Here is a 17,263-nt window from a genome sequence, read left to right on the forward strand (position 1 = left end):
ATGGTACACATTATAAAATATGACTAGCATTTCATGCTGCCATTTGACAAGGTTAGCAAAGTTAACATTTCTTTACAAAACATTTTTTAAGATAAATTCATAACCACCTAGCTGCGGACTAGCATTTCATACAATTGCTACCATTTGTCAAGGTTAACAAGGTTAGCGTCTCAACATTGATTGCTGTGTCCTATTAAAAAACCCGCCTGGCATTCTCTTCTTCTCCCTCTCAACATGTCACTTACAGCGGCCTGTCCGTTTGCTGACTCTCTTAATTGAATCAGAACATAAAAAAGAAAACAGAAAAGAAAGGGGGGAGAGAAACACTGCATTTTCTGGGGCAGATCAGCATTCAACACAGGTTCAGATGAGGGTCTATGTAGGTCACGCACAATATGGCGTCTACAAGTTTACAGCTGGGTCTCGTAGCGCCATTATCCCACAACAATATCGTGGAGAGGAACTTATTTGAGCCCATTAGCCCATGTCCCCTCCTCCTTCATTAACGAAGCCTTTCTTTAAACAAGTCAAGACAATGAGCTCTCAGAAAGGGTAGCAGGGGGAGAACAGGAGGATTGGAGGGGAGGTCGCAGGTTTAGCCCGGAGCCCACGATAATTACTATGTTTCTGTCTGTGGCCTGAAAAAGACTTGAATAATGTTTCTTTTTCTGTGGGGACCCTGAACAATAGATGCAGGGCTGGCTTCAAGAACGGCTGTTGGCTATTACAAAAAATCCCATCTTTGCCACTCATGCCAAACCTCTTGGCTTCATTATTGCACAAAGTCTTAATGTCGTCCACAATTTGCACATTAAGAATGCATAGATCTTTTATGCTGTTAGACTTCTTTTGTGATCATTTGTATGGCAACTCATTCCAGACCCAAGTGGGTTGCTAATGACAGTTTGTGTAGGATGTTGGTGTTTGTGAGATTGAAAAGTCTCTGCAATATTACAGAGTGGCTAAAATGATTTTACACATTCATACACAACAACTGGTGGTCTTATTCAATATTTATCATTGCTATATATTCTAATGGAGGCTTGGTGGCATGATGTCTGGAAGCATAGGCCTTTAATATTGATGCGTGACTCACAGCCGATTTTCTTTTGCAAACCTTGCAGATTATTTTGTGACTAGTTAACAAGTAAACATTGAAATGCGTTGTTTCACTAAAGTAGCCTAAATCTGAAATCTCACTTGCCGAGGTGTAGCTACACCTACATGTACTGTGGTGGAACCATGCATGATGTGGTGATGCTGTCAGATGATACCATGGCTGAATTATTATGTCTAATATGAATTTGGTAGTCCAAGATACCACAAAGAATGGCATCATAATCACGACATAAAGTAAACGAAGTAACCTATCTATGGAAATAGGCCTATAAAAAAAATAACGGCAGCCGGAACCATTTAACGCAGGATGTTGTTTTACCCGGTGCGCATTTTTGCTGACGGAACTGTATGTGACAGATTGTAAACAGAATCGGGTGAGTCACTTTCACATACAAATAACGGATTATTCTCTGTTTTCATGCTCGTACTTTTTGTTATAGTGATTATCTGATCATCACTGATACATGAGCTTATTAAAATCGCTGTAAGTTAAACACAATCGGATGACACAAATGTCATTGGCAGATGATGTAGCTGAGCGCTAACTAGCATCATGATATGAAGTCATCGGCTAAATTGATCGAAACAGCGACTTGTGAATAAAAGCACAATTTCATCCAGAAGAGGGGCAAACCGAGATATTAGAGTTGGTTGTCTCTTTATACTTATGTTCTCGTAAATCTCGCAGCTTGCTTGTTTGTCAGCTGCACATGTGTGAACTGTAATCTTAGCATCAAGTTATTAATTAAAATGATTCACGACTCTTGTCGATTTAAATATTGTTTAATGTTTTATGCAATGAAGAACGTCTGGTGTGAACGGTCATCTGATGGAGTTTTGGTTCCTTGATACTGCGCTTTATAAGTAAATGTGAATTGACAGTCACAAAACCGTTACTTCAGTTATCTAATGCTGACTGGAGAAAAAAAAAAAACACTTTTGTCATAAATGTAGTATGATGGTGTTTTGGAAATTTACTATTGTATTAATTGAAGATGGTATCATTAGCATCTGACAGTACCTTTAGTGTAACGGCGAAAGATAAGCAGTTTAGTTTACTGGCAGTGAGGGTTTTTTGGTCATGTGTTTCCTCTGTCAGATCTACCATATGATATGATTTTATGTTATTTTATGATGACACATACGCTAGTATAACAGTTTAAACCTTATGTATTGCCCTGCTGCAGTTATAACGTTAATATATTGGATAAAATGCCATTTAAGCGGGTGCACATCTACTCTCTGCTGCTTTCACTTTATGATTCTCACACATTACATGCAGGCCATAACTTTGCTTTGTCACTGCCTCACTGTGTAGATTGATGTTTGCTGTGAGATGGATAAAAATAGAACGGCAGAAAAGGGCCTCCACATCTCTTTCTGAATAGTTTGTCTACAAGCAGAGGTGTGAAGATCACCGAATCAAGTTTTTACTGTTGCAGGTCTGGTTCTCATGGATGAATGCAGGTCTTTAGTACTACATTTTTCAAAACTGTAAAATTCCTGTCATGATAGCAGTCAACGTGCACACTTCAGCTAAATTTGGTTGTCATTTTAGCTTTTAATACTTAATATTGTACTGTACACAGTAAGTTCAGTAATTTAATGGAGTGACACCCGCATTCTACAACCAAATTAACTTCCAAAAAATTCAGAGAGTGACAACTGGATTTACCTCAGGACAGGTTTGAGAAGCATTGGTTTGTTACATTTGCAGAACATAACTTTTTATCACTGTAATATTACTTTGGTACAAAACACACAAGAGGCAGAATGTTGTTTGTTTACCATGGTGTCGATCGTTGTAATTTCCTATATTTAAATACAGTAGTCACAGTAGTCAGACACTTTACAGTGTACATGGCCTTACACACCCTCATGTCGCTCTGAGTCTGATCCTGTATGACTTCCTTTCTTCTGTGGAACACATTTATACACGACCTTCAAGGTAGAAGCGCAAAATTGACAATGCCTTGCTATGATTGTGCCTCGAGTTTGAAGAATGTTGTCTCTACCAAGACACTTTTCCGAAAATATCTTCAAGGATTGGAATTGTGAGCAATGATGACAGAATTTACATTTTTGAGAGGACTATCCCTTTTTAAGTTTTGGTACTTATTATTTTACAGTAGTTCTACCTTGATTTGAACTCCATGCAGATTTACTTTTTTTGTTGGTGAGTTTTAAACCAACGGAAAACATCCGTTCCCACAGCTGTCTGTTGGTCTGCTTTTATCTTTCTTTCTTTGTTTCTCTATTTCTTTCTCATGGGTCTGGTGAGCTCTGCTCTGAGATGATGTAATGGTCTTTTTAATAATTGATGGTTTAAAGAAAGTGAAAGACCCTTAGCCGGAGTGCAGAGGAAATCAATGTTAGTGCGGGATGATGTAGACATGAGTAAGATGAGGAGAGGCTGCATAAAAATGTGAAACGAAAACAGAACCAAGCCGTGCTCATGTTAAGGGAGGCAGGGAACCCTATCCCAGGCTGGAAACGTCCAGGTTTGTCTCTGTGCTCGAAGCTCTGGAACATAAGGTAGCCTGCTGAACGGATTCCACGGCGCTAAGGTAGTAGCATGAAATTGACAATGTTTTGTTATGATTGTGCCATGAAAATACAGGTCAAGGTGAATGAAGTTCAGCTGCTGACTGCTGCTAAGTAGCTCTGTTCCAAAAGATAGTAGTTCAGATGTGAAGGGGCTGCATCAAAAGGAAGCAGCTTTAGGGGCCATTCACACTGATTAAAAAAAAAACAGCAAGATGTGGTGCAACATGGAAAAATGTCCATCGTATACACAAACTGCATACGAAGTCTGATAGGTACGTAGGTGCCACATTTGAGTAGGTAACACAAGTTGAGTTCTGCATTGAAAAGTACATTTTTATAGAAGTAATCTCTAGTGTGAACTTTGAATGTAATCTGGACGTACTACATTGCATCAGTTGCATCAGTGCGTATGTCTCACAAAGTTGCTGGAAAATGAGTCGCTTCTGATGTTCCATAGAAAGCAACTGTCAGAGTTTGGGACAGAGCTTGGTTTATCAGAAAAATGACTTGTTGGGGCTCAACTGTTGTACAATTCTTTTTGCTCCTCATACTTGAACATCAGCTGTCTATAGAGTAACTTTAATGACCGTATTTTACTGTTCTTTCTTGTTTGTCTAAATTTAGGATGCCGGGCCCTGGGGAAGGACGTCCTGGTGCCATCTTGCATTTATCAGTCACTGAATCATTGCCTTTCTGATTGCAGTGATTTAATTGAGGCACTCGTCTGAATGAGGCAACACCTGGTCTAGACAGCTCTGTGTTTTCACCTTACCCAGTGGTGATACTTCTCATTAGGTGCTTGATTAACAACGTTGGCTCATAAAGTGACAGTACTGGAAGGGGTCTTTGTGGACCATCTGTTTTGCCACACTCCTTTTGGGTTCAGACAGCAGATGTTCCGTCTGCGGTGCCTTGAGGCTTCTCGATCCTGCCCTATCTACCCTCGTACACTTAAGGAATCGGTCCATTTGCACCACCCCTCTGTGACGCCAAATCTGTTGAGGTGATGGAGTGTCTGGACGTCGAGGACATTAGCCCCGCCCTCGAGGCCACTGAGGACTACCTACACTGCCTTGCTGACGGGGATGGCCAGGTACGTCCGCCCAAGCTTAAAGAGGCGTCCACCATGGACAAGTTGAACTCCAGTGGAGTGTGGGGGCTACTGACAGGAAAGCAGTCTGAGATATCACCAGGCAATATGGCCTGGGCGGAGCAGACGTCCTTTAGCGTGCTGGGCCTACGACATGGAAAAAGGAACCGGGCACGCTCCACCAATGATTTGGCGGCGCATGCCAAAGAGACAAACTCCACCACCAATACGTCCAATGGCGGCTTCAAACGCGGCCACAACCGCTCACGTTCAGACGTCAACAACCGCACTTACACCGATAATGCCATGACAACCATTGACAAAAATACGCTCAAGAACATGGCACTGAACGACTACAGAGACGGTAAGAATTAAACTAAAATGTGTTTACTGTGTTCATTTATACATTACGTTTGAATTGATGTGTAGTTAATCAAGTTAAACAAATCGTATCGCAGTGATTCCATATAATCCACAGTCAGCAGTCTTGGTCTAATTCATTTTTTAAAAGATTGTTTTTGTAGAGTTATTAGCCATGAAGTCAACTAGTTGCCAGCTGAATTATCACACTAAAAACTTAGATTTTAACCAAAAAAGCATTTGAAAAAAAAAAAAAGGCAAAGGTACAAGACTGTTTCGTTGAAATAATGGGGGCTGATGGCTTCATTAAAGGGATACACCATCGATTAACAACCTCATAGGTCTGTATTTTAAGGTTTACAAGTTATCATTAAAAATCAGTTCCCCTATGGAGAAAGTGAATGGGAAATGTACTTCTTGAACTCGAATGTTGTGCTGTATATACAGTTGTGTTGAGTGGGACTTTGGACCAATGAGATGTCACTGTCCCACTAATCACTTGTTGTGGCTGGTTAGGACAAAAGCTCAACATGGAAAAAAAACTCAACTTTTATTGATTGGCACTTTATTGTGTCAACCCTAGGACATGGTATTATTATTACAGTACAGCTGTTATCCATCGAAAGACTATTAACTTGTTTAAATGACATTGTTTTTCACCACTTTGTACACTTTATTAAAACGAAGTGCAAATAGCCCGCTTTGTTGGCAGAAGCTACTAGTTGGCTGAAGCTTGGCTAGAAGAAACTCCACCCACTGAAGTCTGGTTGGGCCAGACAAAATTACGGAAGGTGCTGAATTGTCAACCGTAGCAATAGTGTAGTGGTAAGGTGTGTGGCTGAATGTTTTGACGCAAATCGACCCGAGTTCGAATGCGCCTTTAACCGAACTCGCTCTACTCCCTTTTCACATATCAGATCGGAAAGGCATTTATTTTCAATAAAAATCAAGAAAATATTTGAAAAGTGGAATTAAAGTGTTTAACGTGTGTTTAATAATAAAATGTTTATCGATTAGGTTTAAGGGTAGGTGTAGGGAGGGCTTTATTTCCCCACTAAGGTGGCATCCATTTCATAATTTTAATAAATATGATAATTTACGTTCTATGTTATTATTGCATACCGTTTAATGTACAACAACACTGAGGTGCAAATAGTATCTGTCACTGTTTATAATAAGTATAAGTAGCATCCAACTACTATTTACACTTTTTGCAAAGAAAATACTGCTATTTTTACATAGTGTAAATAGAATCTAGCATCTATCGCTATTTGCACTTAGTGTAAATAGGCGCTGCCTTAAAATGTCATATGATATTGTAGCTTTTATCTCCTCACACCTGTGATTTGTTGTGTCTATGTCTCTGTCAACACCGCTCACCTGCGCTCTTTGCAGAAATCATGTCCTTTTATGTCGAGGGCGTTCAATGAGTGTTTGCTTATGGTTTGGCCTGTTTGTTTGTTTCTGTGTGTTTTCTTCTGAAGGGTTTATTTAGACAAGGTCATACCAGAACAAGAACAGTAGAGACCCAGAGGCATATTATGATTAACATGCTACTATGATTTAATACACATTCACCAATATAAATGGTCACTTTGTTTTAAATCTTTTTACATCCAGTGTAGTCTGGTTTAATTTTTATATTAACTCATTTTGAAAAGGCTGATTTATTTCTACATCCAATAAATCAGTACTAGGTTTTGCAAATCGGCAGGTGATACCAATCCTCTTGGCTGTCCTTGCTTCCGTATTAAAACTTAATGGGGCAAATTGTTAATTACAGCAAAATGTTCCAAAGGGAGCAACTGGAAATAGAAGCAAGTTCCATGCTCGAATGCCCAGCGTTTATTCATTGACTGAGATTGAATCCTAGGTGACATTAAGATATTGGCAACCCACCCAGTTTCTAATTCTGATAGATCTACTGATTAAGACTGGAGAAACCCATACACTCTTCACTGCACAGGTCTCTGTGTTTGCGCTACGCTTGACTTGGCTCTATAGTTCATTACAAGCGTCAATTTCAATATATTCTGCTTTGTTTGCACTTATTTTTCAACGTCCCGTTGTTAACTAAGAGGCTGGCCTTAGATTGAATTTGTGTGTGTGTGTGTGTGTGTGTGTATGTGTATGTATATATATATATATATATATATAATATTACACTCACCTAAAGGATTATTAGGAACACCTGTTCAATTTCTCATTAATGGAAATATCTAATCAACCAATCACATGGCAGTTGCTTCAATGCATTTAGGGGTGTGGTCCTGGTCAAGACAATCTCCTGAACTCCAAACTGAATGTCAGAATGGGAAAGAAAGGTGATTTTAAGCAATTTTGAGCGTGGCATGGTTGTTGGTGCCAGACGGGCCGGTCTGAGTATTTCACAATCTGCTCAGTTACTGTGATTTTCACGCACAACCATTTCTATGGTTTACAAAGAATGGTGTGAAAATGGAAAAACATCCAGTATGCGGCAGTCCTGTGGGCGAAAAGGCCTTGTTGATGCTAGAGGTCAGAGGAGAATGGGCCGGCTGATTCAAGCTGATAGAAGAGCAACTTTGACTGAAATAACCACTCGTTACAACCGACCGAGGTATGCAGCAAAGCATTTGTGAACCCACAACACGTACAACCTTGAGGCGGATGGGCTTCAACAGCAGAAGACCCCACCGGGTACCACTCATCTCCACTACAAATAGGAAAAAGAGGCTACAATTTGCACAAGCTCACCAAAATTGGACAGTTGAAGTCTGGAAAAATGTTGCCTGGTCTGATGAGTCTCGATTTCTGTTGAACATGGATTACCTTGTTACCACTGTGCAGGCTGCTGGTGGTGGTGTAATGGTGTGGGGGATGATTTCTTGGCACACTTTAGGCCCCCTAGTGCCAATTAGGCATTGTTTAAATGCCACGGCCTACCTGAGCATTGTTTCTGACCATGTCCATCCCTTTATGACCACCCGGTACCCATCCTCTGATGGCTACTTCCAGCAGGATAATGCACCATGTCACAACTTGAATCATTTCAAATTGGTTTCTTGAACATGACAATGAGTTCACTGTACTAAAATGGCCCCCACAGTCACCAGATCTCAACCCAATAGAGCATCTTTGGGATGTGGTGGAACGGGAGCTTCGTGCCCTGGATGTGCATCCCACAAATCTCCATCAACTGCAAGATGCTATCCTATCAATATGGGCCAACATTTCTAAAGAATGCTTTCAGCACCTTGTTGAGTTCTGAAGGCGAAAGGGGGTCAAACACAGTATTAGGATGGTGTTCCTAATAATCCTTTAGGTGAGTGTATATATTATATTATATTATATTATATTATATTATAATATAATATTATATTATATTATATTATATTATATTATATTATATTATATTATATTATTATATTATATTAATTATATTATATTATATTATATTATATTATATATTATATTATATTATATTATATTATATTATATTAATTATATTATATTATATTATATTATATTATATTAATTATATTATATTATATTATATTATATTATATTATTATATTATATACACTACTTTTTTTTAAATTACACTGCTAAAAGCCATTCATAAATTTGGGTACAGATTACAGAAAGATTAAAGGAATGAATACTTTCAATCAGCAAGGATGCATTAAATTGATCAAAAATGATAGTAAATATTTTTTTTGTGTCACAAAAGATTTCTATTTCAAATAAATGCTGTTTATTCATCAAATCAAATCACCAAAGAGAAAAAAATGCACCATGGTTTCCACAAAAATGTATGCAGCACAAAGGTTTTCAACACTGATGATAATAATAAGAAATGTATTCTATATGCTTCGAATCAGCATAATTCAGAATAATTTCTTGAAGGATCATGGGACACTGAAGACAGGAATAATGACTGCTGAAAATTCAGTTTTGCCATCACAGGAATAAATTACATATTAAAACAGAAAATTGTTATTTTAAATTTTAATAATATTTCACAATATTCCTGTTTTTAACTGTACTTTTTATTAAATCAAAATGCAGCCTTAGTAAACATAAGAGGCATCTTTCAAAAACATTTTTTGTGTACAAACAGTGTAATTTCCATCTCAGGCCCTGTGGATGGATTTGCAATATTATCACCGTACAAAGGTCAGGGGTTGTTAATATAGGATAGAATTTGTATTTTTATTTAATTTTGGTCTCTGAGGGTCAGTGCAGCAGAACTTACTAGTTGTCTTTAATTGAAGTGCTAAGTGGACAGATTATACTCCCAACATTTCAGATGTGTTTATCATGACGTCATGTTATGATGCGACTCTTCCATGAGTGTTGCTTTCTGCGTTTGATTACAGCAGGTCTGAATCGAGTCGTACCTACTGATTTGCATGTTTATTGGATCTCAAGCAGTACAATTTTATTGTTAGTTGAATACAGTTATACAGATCTTAAATTGGATTTATGCTGCAATCGCAATCTGATGCAAATTGCAGGGGTTCTGGATAAACGATTAGGGAGTCTATCAAGATCGCTTGATTGCTTTGGTCTGTTATGTAGGTATACTGTTGATTTTGAGTTGGTGTTAGTTTCAGAGACCGTAATATTGTGACATATTATTGACATATTGTTTTATATTTTAATATATTTTTGTTTATTTCTGTGATGCCAATGCTACATTTTCAGCAGCCATTATTCAAGTCTTCAGTATCACATGATTACTTTGGGATTCACTCAGATCCTTTGTTCCATTCTGTCTGAATCTGTCTGCTTTTTTCCCTTCCTGCTCAGATTTTGAGTCATTGATGACTGTTTCCCTCATGCCCATCTGTGAGTGGTAGTACTAGCATCACTAGTACTGGTTTTCTGGTTTTGCCAGTGTCTCTCAAATAGGTCTTTTAGTAACTTGCAGAGGGAACTGTTCTTGGAAAGGTTCAGGCTCTGCAGGCCTACTGGCCTTGCACCAGCTCGCTAATTGGGTCATGTCAGCACGCCTCACGTCCTCTCTGCCGTGAAATTAGTAGTGACTCTTTCCATAGCTGCAAACTATGCACCTTTGAAGACCTCTGAGTGCAAGGAGTCCCCCAACATCCACAACAGCGCTCCAGAGGGCCAAAGCACGTCAGCTGTCGCAGCTTGTGCTGCCTACTCAAAGTAACCCAACCTTCAGCGCTCACAGTTTATCAGCGAGAAGTAGGAGGGGACTGTCTGTTATAAGTTACAGATGTTATGGAAGGTGCAGTTTTGACCGGTACACTGGAGATAAGACTTAAAGAAAACAATACATTTGCTTTTGATTTACCCTCCTCTTGGCCTCAGTCTGTTTCTATGGGTCTGGCCAGGCCCAGAAGTCCAGGGCACACAGCAGGTTCCCAATGGTTGAGAGGGAGACGGGCAGTTTCCAGCCAAGGAAGTGTAAGGATGAGGGGTGTTGTGGACCAAGAGAGGAAAGGAGATAACTGAGGGAGTATGTGAAAGAAATGGACTGAAAAAGGAAGGACTGAAAAGGAGTGCCAAAGATTAGGGTTCACTCTATGCCATTTTGTTTGCACAGCAGCCCAACACACAATAATGGTTCTTCCTGCTTCGCGGTGGCTGGATAGACTGCTATCACGTAGCATAATAGCATCCAACATGGATGATGTGAACATCTCTCACGCAGGGCTCCAGAGTAGCATGAGGGGCACTGGTTCCACTGAAGGGCATTTAAAAGGAAAAATTAATTAATAATATTTCTAATTAGCCCTTTTCGGACAGGACAAGATTTTCCTAGTTACTAGTGTAAGTGTTTCACATTCATACTTTTAATTTTATGATTTTCTCGCACAACCTCTGTAAAAATGACATTGCATTTTCTTTAGTAAATTGGCTTTTTCGTTCTCTGAGAAATGTAATCCTCAAAAACTTTTTTTAAATACGTTGCTCATTTATTTTGACATTTTTTGATGGTAAACTGGCTACAGATAGTTTTACTTATTTTACATATCTTAGTATTCTGAGAAATATCCTTGTTTTTTTTTTTAAATGCTTCTCATTTATTTAGGCTATAGTGCCATTTTTGTGTTAAAAAATTGGCTACAGAAAATGTTAATATTTTGCTAAAGTCCTCTGAAAAATGTAATCCTCTGAGAAATTCTAGTTTAAGTAATATTGATTTAATTTTCCTTTTCACATAGGGCTGTCAGTCCATATCGACTCCTTAACTTTGAATTTTGCCTTTTGAAAAAGGCAACGACTATATGAAAATTCAGCCTTTCTCCATGAGTCAAATTATTTTATTTCATTTTCCTTTTCACATAGAAGGGAATGCCAGCAAGTTTAATTCTTTCCATTAATGATGTACTTATTGTTATAAAAGAATCAGTCAAAATCAAAGTCTTGTTTGCATTGTGCAAGTCACCAGAAAGTTTTTTTTATTCACAATTTTTCCTCAGATTGTCCAGTGCAATTTTCAGTTTTGCCATTGGTTTGACACTGCAGCCAAAGGCCTAATATTCATATAAAATTGTATTGATGTTTTGAGACAATTTTAGTCTGTAGTTTATTTCCATTAAAGGTGCTCTTTCTTTTCCAGCTCATAAGGAGAGCAGCCCAAGCCTGGTGAAGCAGGGAACGCTAGAGCAGAGAGAGGGACCGTGGGGACGCTGGACCGCCTGTCATGTGGAGCTTACGCCCTGCGAGCTGCGTCTCTACAGCCTGGACAGCAGCGGCAACCAGCAGCTATGTGCCGCCCTCTCGCTGTCCCACTGCCAAGGGGTGAGTGCTCCCCAGACGCAGGATGGACGTGTTCTGCAGGCCGTCTTCTTTAACAGCACCCGTGTGCAGTTACGTGCACCGTGCCAGTGGGAGGCACTGGAGTGGCGTAGACTGCTCTGGGAACGTGTCTTGGCCGCCCGTCCAGCCCATCGCAAAGGGGAGCCGGCCCGTGCCAACTCTCCTACCCCCCACGAACCAGATCCAGACGCGGCGACTGTGCCAGCCCCTCGACCGCTGGTACGTCCCACGGCCCTACCACTGTTCACCCAGCACTGTGCTGATGTTCTTAAAGCTGGCCTTCTGCACCAACTCACTGACCTCAACAACTGGAGGGCCTTCACGTTTGTACTGAGCCGCACCGAGCTGCAAGCCTTCCCGACCGAGGGAAGAGGCCCGGTGTCGGAGCCGGTGCTGCGGTACCAGCTGGCTTGCTGTCTGGCTGTGCAGCGGGATGATGAAGATGGAGGCACCAGCTCCCGCTTCCAGGCGGTCTTCCCTGATGATGTGCTGCGCTTGCGGGCAGAGAGTGAGTCCAAAACCCAAGACTGGGTGGAGGCCCTAAGAACAGCGGTGACGGCTCAGCGGCCACAGTGGGAGAATAATCAAGTCCCTAGTGGAGTGCTGATGAGGAGTAAACCAGCCAGGGAGCGACGGCACAGGGAAGCCCAGAGAGCTAAACGACAGTCCGTCACCACTAGCTTTCTCAGCATCCTTACCTGCCTGGCTGTAGAAAAGGGTCTTACTGCTCAGAGCTTCCGATGTGCAGGTGACCACCTCTCTATAATGCACTTTCAACATTTCCTAAATTCTAATTTTACTTAGAAATTGATAATTTAATTGAAACCAACTTACTTTCTAATTTTGTAACTATATGCGGCATGTATTACATGGGCCAAATGTGACAATCATTTAAGAAATGGATGAATTAATGAATACAAATAAATAAATGTTATCCATTAAAAATAAATAAATAAATAAATGCTGTATATCGTCACAAAATTAGAAACCTCCTCCTCAGTGAAATCTGTAAATCAATGAAGTCTTGGCTGAACGCTTGTGTTCGTATCACTTGTGACAGATGTTAATATCAGGTGTAAACAGAGCTAAAATCATAATCATTGTGTTATATTGCTCTTGTTGCGATGCCACGTTTTCTCTTCTCAGATTTGGATCTGACGTCACAGGTCTAAGGCTGTCAGTCCATATCGACTTCTTAACTTTGATTTTTGCCTTTTGAAAAAGGCAATGACTATATGAAAATTCAGCCTTTCTCCATGAGTCAAAATATTCAGCAAGCTCCCTCAACCCTCAAAGAAATAGATGTTCTACTCAATAAAGAATTGTTTAAAACCAAATGCCCCATTTTTAAACATATGCCACACGATATGATCACTCAAACAAGAAAGCAACCTTTATACAAAGCCAACCCTGGTCTGTATTTTTAGCGTCATCTCTCCATTCCAAATACTGTTTGATTGTGTTGATGTCTGTGGCTTTGCTTTGGTGGCCTGCAAGGCCAGGTAGATATCTGAGCCCTTACAGTTATGTCATTTTGTAGTATATCAGGCTCTGTCTATCACTTTCTTTTTCTGGTGTGAAATTTCCACCCTTGAAGTGGATATGAATGAAACGCTTTCCTCTGTGGTTGTAACAACCAGCTTTTTAATGCAGGACATTTGAAAGCATCACCGAACAAGGACAGCAGGCACCTGACGATAATTGGCCCATATAAAGCGGAAAAAATCCCCTTTTAGAATCAAAGGCTCCCTGGATTCTGCGATCTGTGCGGAAGCTAATTGTTTGATTCGGGGCCACGAAAGAGATTTTTTTGAATGGGACGTGTCAGCCTAAAAAGAACAGAACAGCTGGGTACATCCCTGCACTCAGCAGCCTCTTTCTTTCTCTCTTTCTCTCTCTCTCGCTCTCTCTGTCTTTGTTTTTCCTCTCTCTTGTATGTATACATTTATCACACAAAAACCTATACTTTTATGACTTTTTTGGGCCCCTTTTTATTTTATTTCCCCAGATGCTCACACCTTCTTTTTTTTTGCTTTCTCAACACACTATTGCTTTTGACATTTAGGATGTGTGTTTGTAATTCAACATTTTTTAAAAGATTGCTTCCGAGGAGGAACTACACACTAAATACACCTCGTTTTTTGGCATCTTTCTCAAATGTTAACACTAACCATAACTGCACCCAAAATGTTACACAAAACAAACTTATTTTTCATTTCATAATTCAGTCGGACGGCCTGGCCTGTCTATGTGGCTATCTTTCGGTCTATTCTTGGCCAAAAACATTTGCAAAATGGACCAGATTAGTTTCATCAGTTGCAGCATTGGTTTTAAAATCATGGGCCAATCAGAAAACGTTGGTGGTGGTGAGACAGGTGCATTAAGTATGTTGCGTGTTGGTAGTAGCGTGTTTAAGAAATGGGCCTTGAGACTCCTGTGTTTTTTCTCAAATTCAAGAACGTGTTCTTTGTGTATGCGCTAAGAGGATTGGATCTTGTGTGGGAGAGAACGTCCTCATCCTTTGCAGGGTAGACGCAAAAGACAACGTCCCCGGGTGACGGTCTAGGTTGATGATTGGATGTGGTAGTGGCTCTTCATTATGAGGGTTCATTGTGACGTTGGAGTTTTGTCTCATTACTGTTGCAGTCTTTTATTGTGCCCTGTTTTGTTCTCTGTCATTTGTTCACTTCGCAATACCTCTTGGCCCCAGCTTGTCCGCATCCACAAAAGGTTCTGTCAGCCAACCCAAGTCCTATGTGGGGGTTATTGAAAGGGGTTGGGATGCATTCACATTACTTGAAGATGACTTAAAGATACTAAAGAGGATAACTATTGAAAAGCATCAATAGAAAAGAAGGAATACTCATCATTGCCTTTATTTGAATATGTTTCAAACGTATACCATCTGTTGTATTTCTGTTAAGATTTAGGTTCTTTCTTGCCCCATGAAGGAAGACCATTCATGCTAGATGTCTAATGTGGTAACATTAAATATCAGTCATTAGCTGGGTTTCCATCCAAATGTGAAACAAACCTTTTCAAAGTTTGAAAATCAAGTTGTTTGAGCGGTTGATGGTGGTATTGGAAACCTAGTAACCAACAGGAAAACACCATCAGCAGAAATAGCCGATTAGTCACATTAGGTTTAATGTTCGCTACGTCAGAATTTATTTAGCGAATACGTTTCCATCTCCCATTATTCGCATTAACTCTTTTTCAAGTCAAAAAACACTGTGAGTGTAAAAAAAAAAAAGCTATTGTTCCTTCCTTTCAGAAAATTAATAATTAGTGGTTGACCAGAGGTGTAAATATTTGTTCTGATAGCATGAATACTGATTACTATTCTTGCAATACATTGTGAAATCTGAAATTTAAACTTATTTGTATTTTGATATATTTTATGCATTATATTCCTGTCATTTTTTTCAGCTAAATAATTTTCACCAGCCATTACTCCAGTCTTCAGGGTCACTTGATGATTCCTCAGAAAAACATTTATCTCACTGACCTCATACTTATGAATGGTAGTGTGTGTGTGTATATATAGTATACATTTTAATTTTTCCTTCAATGCTTTATTGGATTGTTCATTAAATGAGTGTCAACATGTGTTGCGACCAACCCCGATTGTCCAGTGCACTCTAGCTCGTATACCATCAAAACACTGCTGATAAACACTCAATGAGCAAACTCTATTCAAATCAATCGGCAGACAGAATAACAGGACTTTGTTTAAGAGGTTCATGCATATCGTCCATTTGAACCAAAAGAAGAGACCAGTCCTCTTACCTTCCTCTCTCAAGCGAACACACACACACGCACTCTTTTTCTCAAGCCGAATCACATAGTTTGCTTGAACCCAGCTTGGGCTTTTTTCCACACACTTCTACTAAAGTATCCTGTAGAGCGTACAAGGACAGCAGATCAAATGGGAAGATCCAGCTGTAGATGGGAAAAGAGGGAGTGCAGGGTCAGGTGGAGAGAATGGGGTCCAAGGGACTGCTGTTTACATCAAAAAGATGGGCAGTGCATCTGTCTCAAGCAAACATGTGTGAGCACACTTACGCACGCACAACCTTATGCCTTTTTTTTTTTTTAAGTGGATGTCAGCTTGAATAGGGGACATCAAAGCTGGGGCCTTGTCTTCTTTCACGCTTATGGAGCCACAAAGCCCCACCCTGGGGTTCTTGTCCCATGGAACTCGGCGGGCTGCTTGAAAGTGGCGCGAGTCACAGCCTTTGCAGCAAGAAAACAGCGAGACCTTTCTCGCACTGAAGGACCGAACACCTCCTCCAGATCTGTCACGTTTATTCTACTAGAAAACCATTGTGCAAGTGGCACCTCAGAGCACCCCACTTCACCTCTCTTTTCCCTGAAGATAGTTGTCATTTTAGGACAACAGGGTGCTGCTGAAAATGAAAGGGGGGAATCTTGCGCACTGTCATGGATTGAACACATCAAACGTCTCTTGTTTGCCATGGCGCCCTGTCTTTCCCACAGTCTCAGGTTGGCCCCACTTTTTTGTGCAAGGAACTTGCCGTTCCCCTCCACTTATGCTTGGCTATGAGATTGGGAAATGTTAAGACCCGTATTCAATTCATGTAATTGAATGAGAGCCACATGTGTGCTAACATCAAGGCTGCAGTTCCAACCTGCTAGAATGTATCGGAGGCTTCAATTGGCCCTTTTTTATGTCTACAGACCTCACTGTATCCTCGATGTGGGATATATTCTGTACTGTCTGTCTGGCTGTGCTGTGCAAACTTGCACCTTGTGTGTTTGAATGTATGTGGGAACTCATGTATGGGGCTGTGCCTTACTGACACAGACTCTGATCTCCACAATTCACAGAACCTGCGGTTTCCAAGCGGCCAACTCCTTCTCAGAAGTGACATGCTCTCTGGCCAATGTCCAGAATCTCTTTTAGCCCAACAGGCTTGGTGGAAATGAATAAGACAGTTTGCTAAAAAAACTCATTCCGATCATCTTGGTCTAATGTAGTTCTTCCAGACATGTTAATATTTGTTTTGACATGTTAATATTTGTTTTGGCACTATGTTCACATGCAATTAAAGCATGGATTTACGTGGAATAAAAGTTCAACTTGACTATGTCCAAAGTGATAATTTGCTAACATTTAGCGAACGTGTGCAGCCAAACGCGCAAGTAGACTCCATCTAAAAGTGTGTGCAAAAACACTACAAATACACACTAGAAAGTCCTTGTTCAGTGTCTGCGCTATAACTCAAAGTGTATGTGATTTGATCGTACGTTGTACACGTGGTTTGAAAAACTGGTAACATTTTACAATAAGTTCTCATTTGTTAACATTAGTTTAACTAACATGAGTAATAAATACTGTAGAAGCAT

The 17,263-nt window shown here is 40.1% G+C and overlaps 1 protein-coding gene across 1 annotated transcript in view; it reads left to right on the forward strand.

The window, feature by feature from the left end:
* The first annotated feature begins 1,443 nt into the window (after positions 1-1,443).
* plekhm3 (pleckstrin homology domain containing, family M, member 3) overlaps positions 1,444-17,263 on the forward strand; it is a 50,152-nt gene continuing 34,332 nt past the window's right edge. The window contains exons 1-3 of the mRNA XM_079821459.1: positions 1,444-1,493; positions 4,291-5,120; positions 11,694-12,641. Of these exons, the coding sequence (XP_079677585.1) occupies positions 4,673-5,120; positions 11,694-12,641 (1,396 nt within the window). The 5' untranslated portion in view covers positions 1,444-1,493; positions 4,291-4,672. The remainder of the gene's footprint in view (positions 1,494-4,290; positions 5,121-11,693; positions 12,642-17,263) is intronic.

This window comes from Gobio gobio (genome assembly GCF_949357685.1).
Source record: "Gobio gobio genome assembly, chromosome: 7".
Lineage (NCBI taxonomy): Eukaryota > Metazoa > Chordata > Actinopteri > Cypriniformes > Gobionidae > Gobio > Gobio gobio.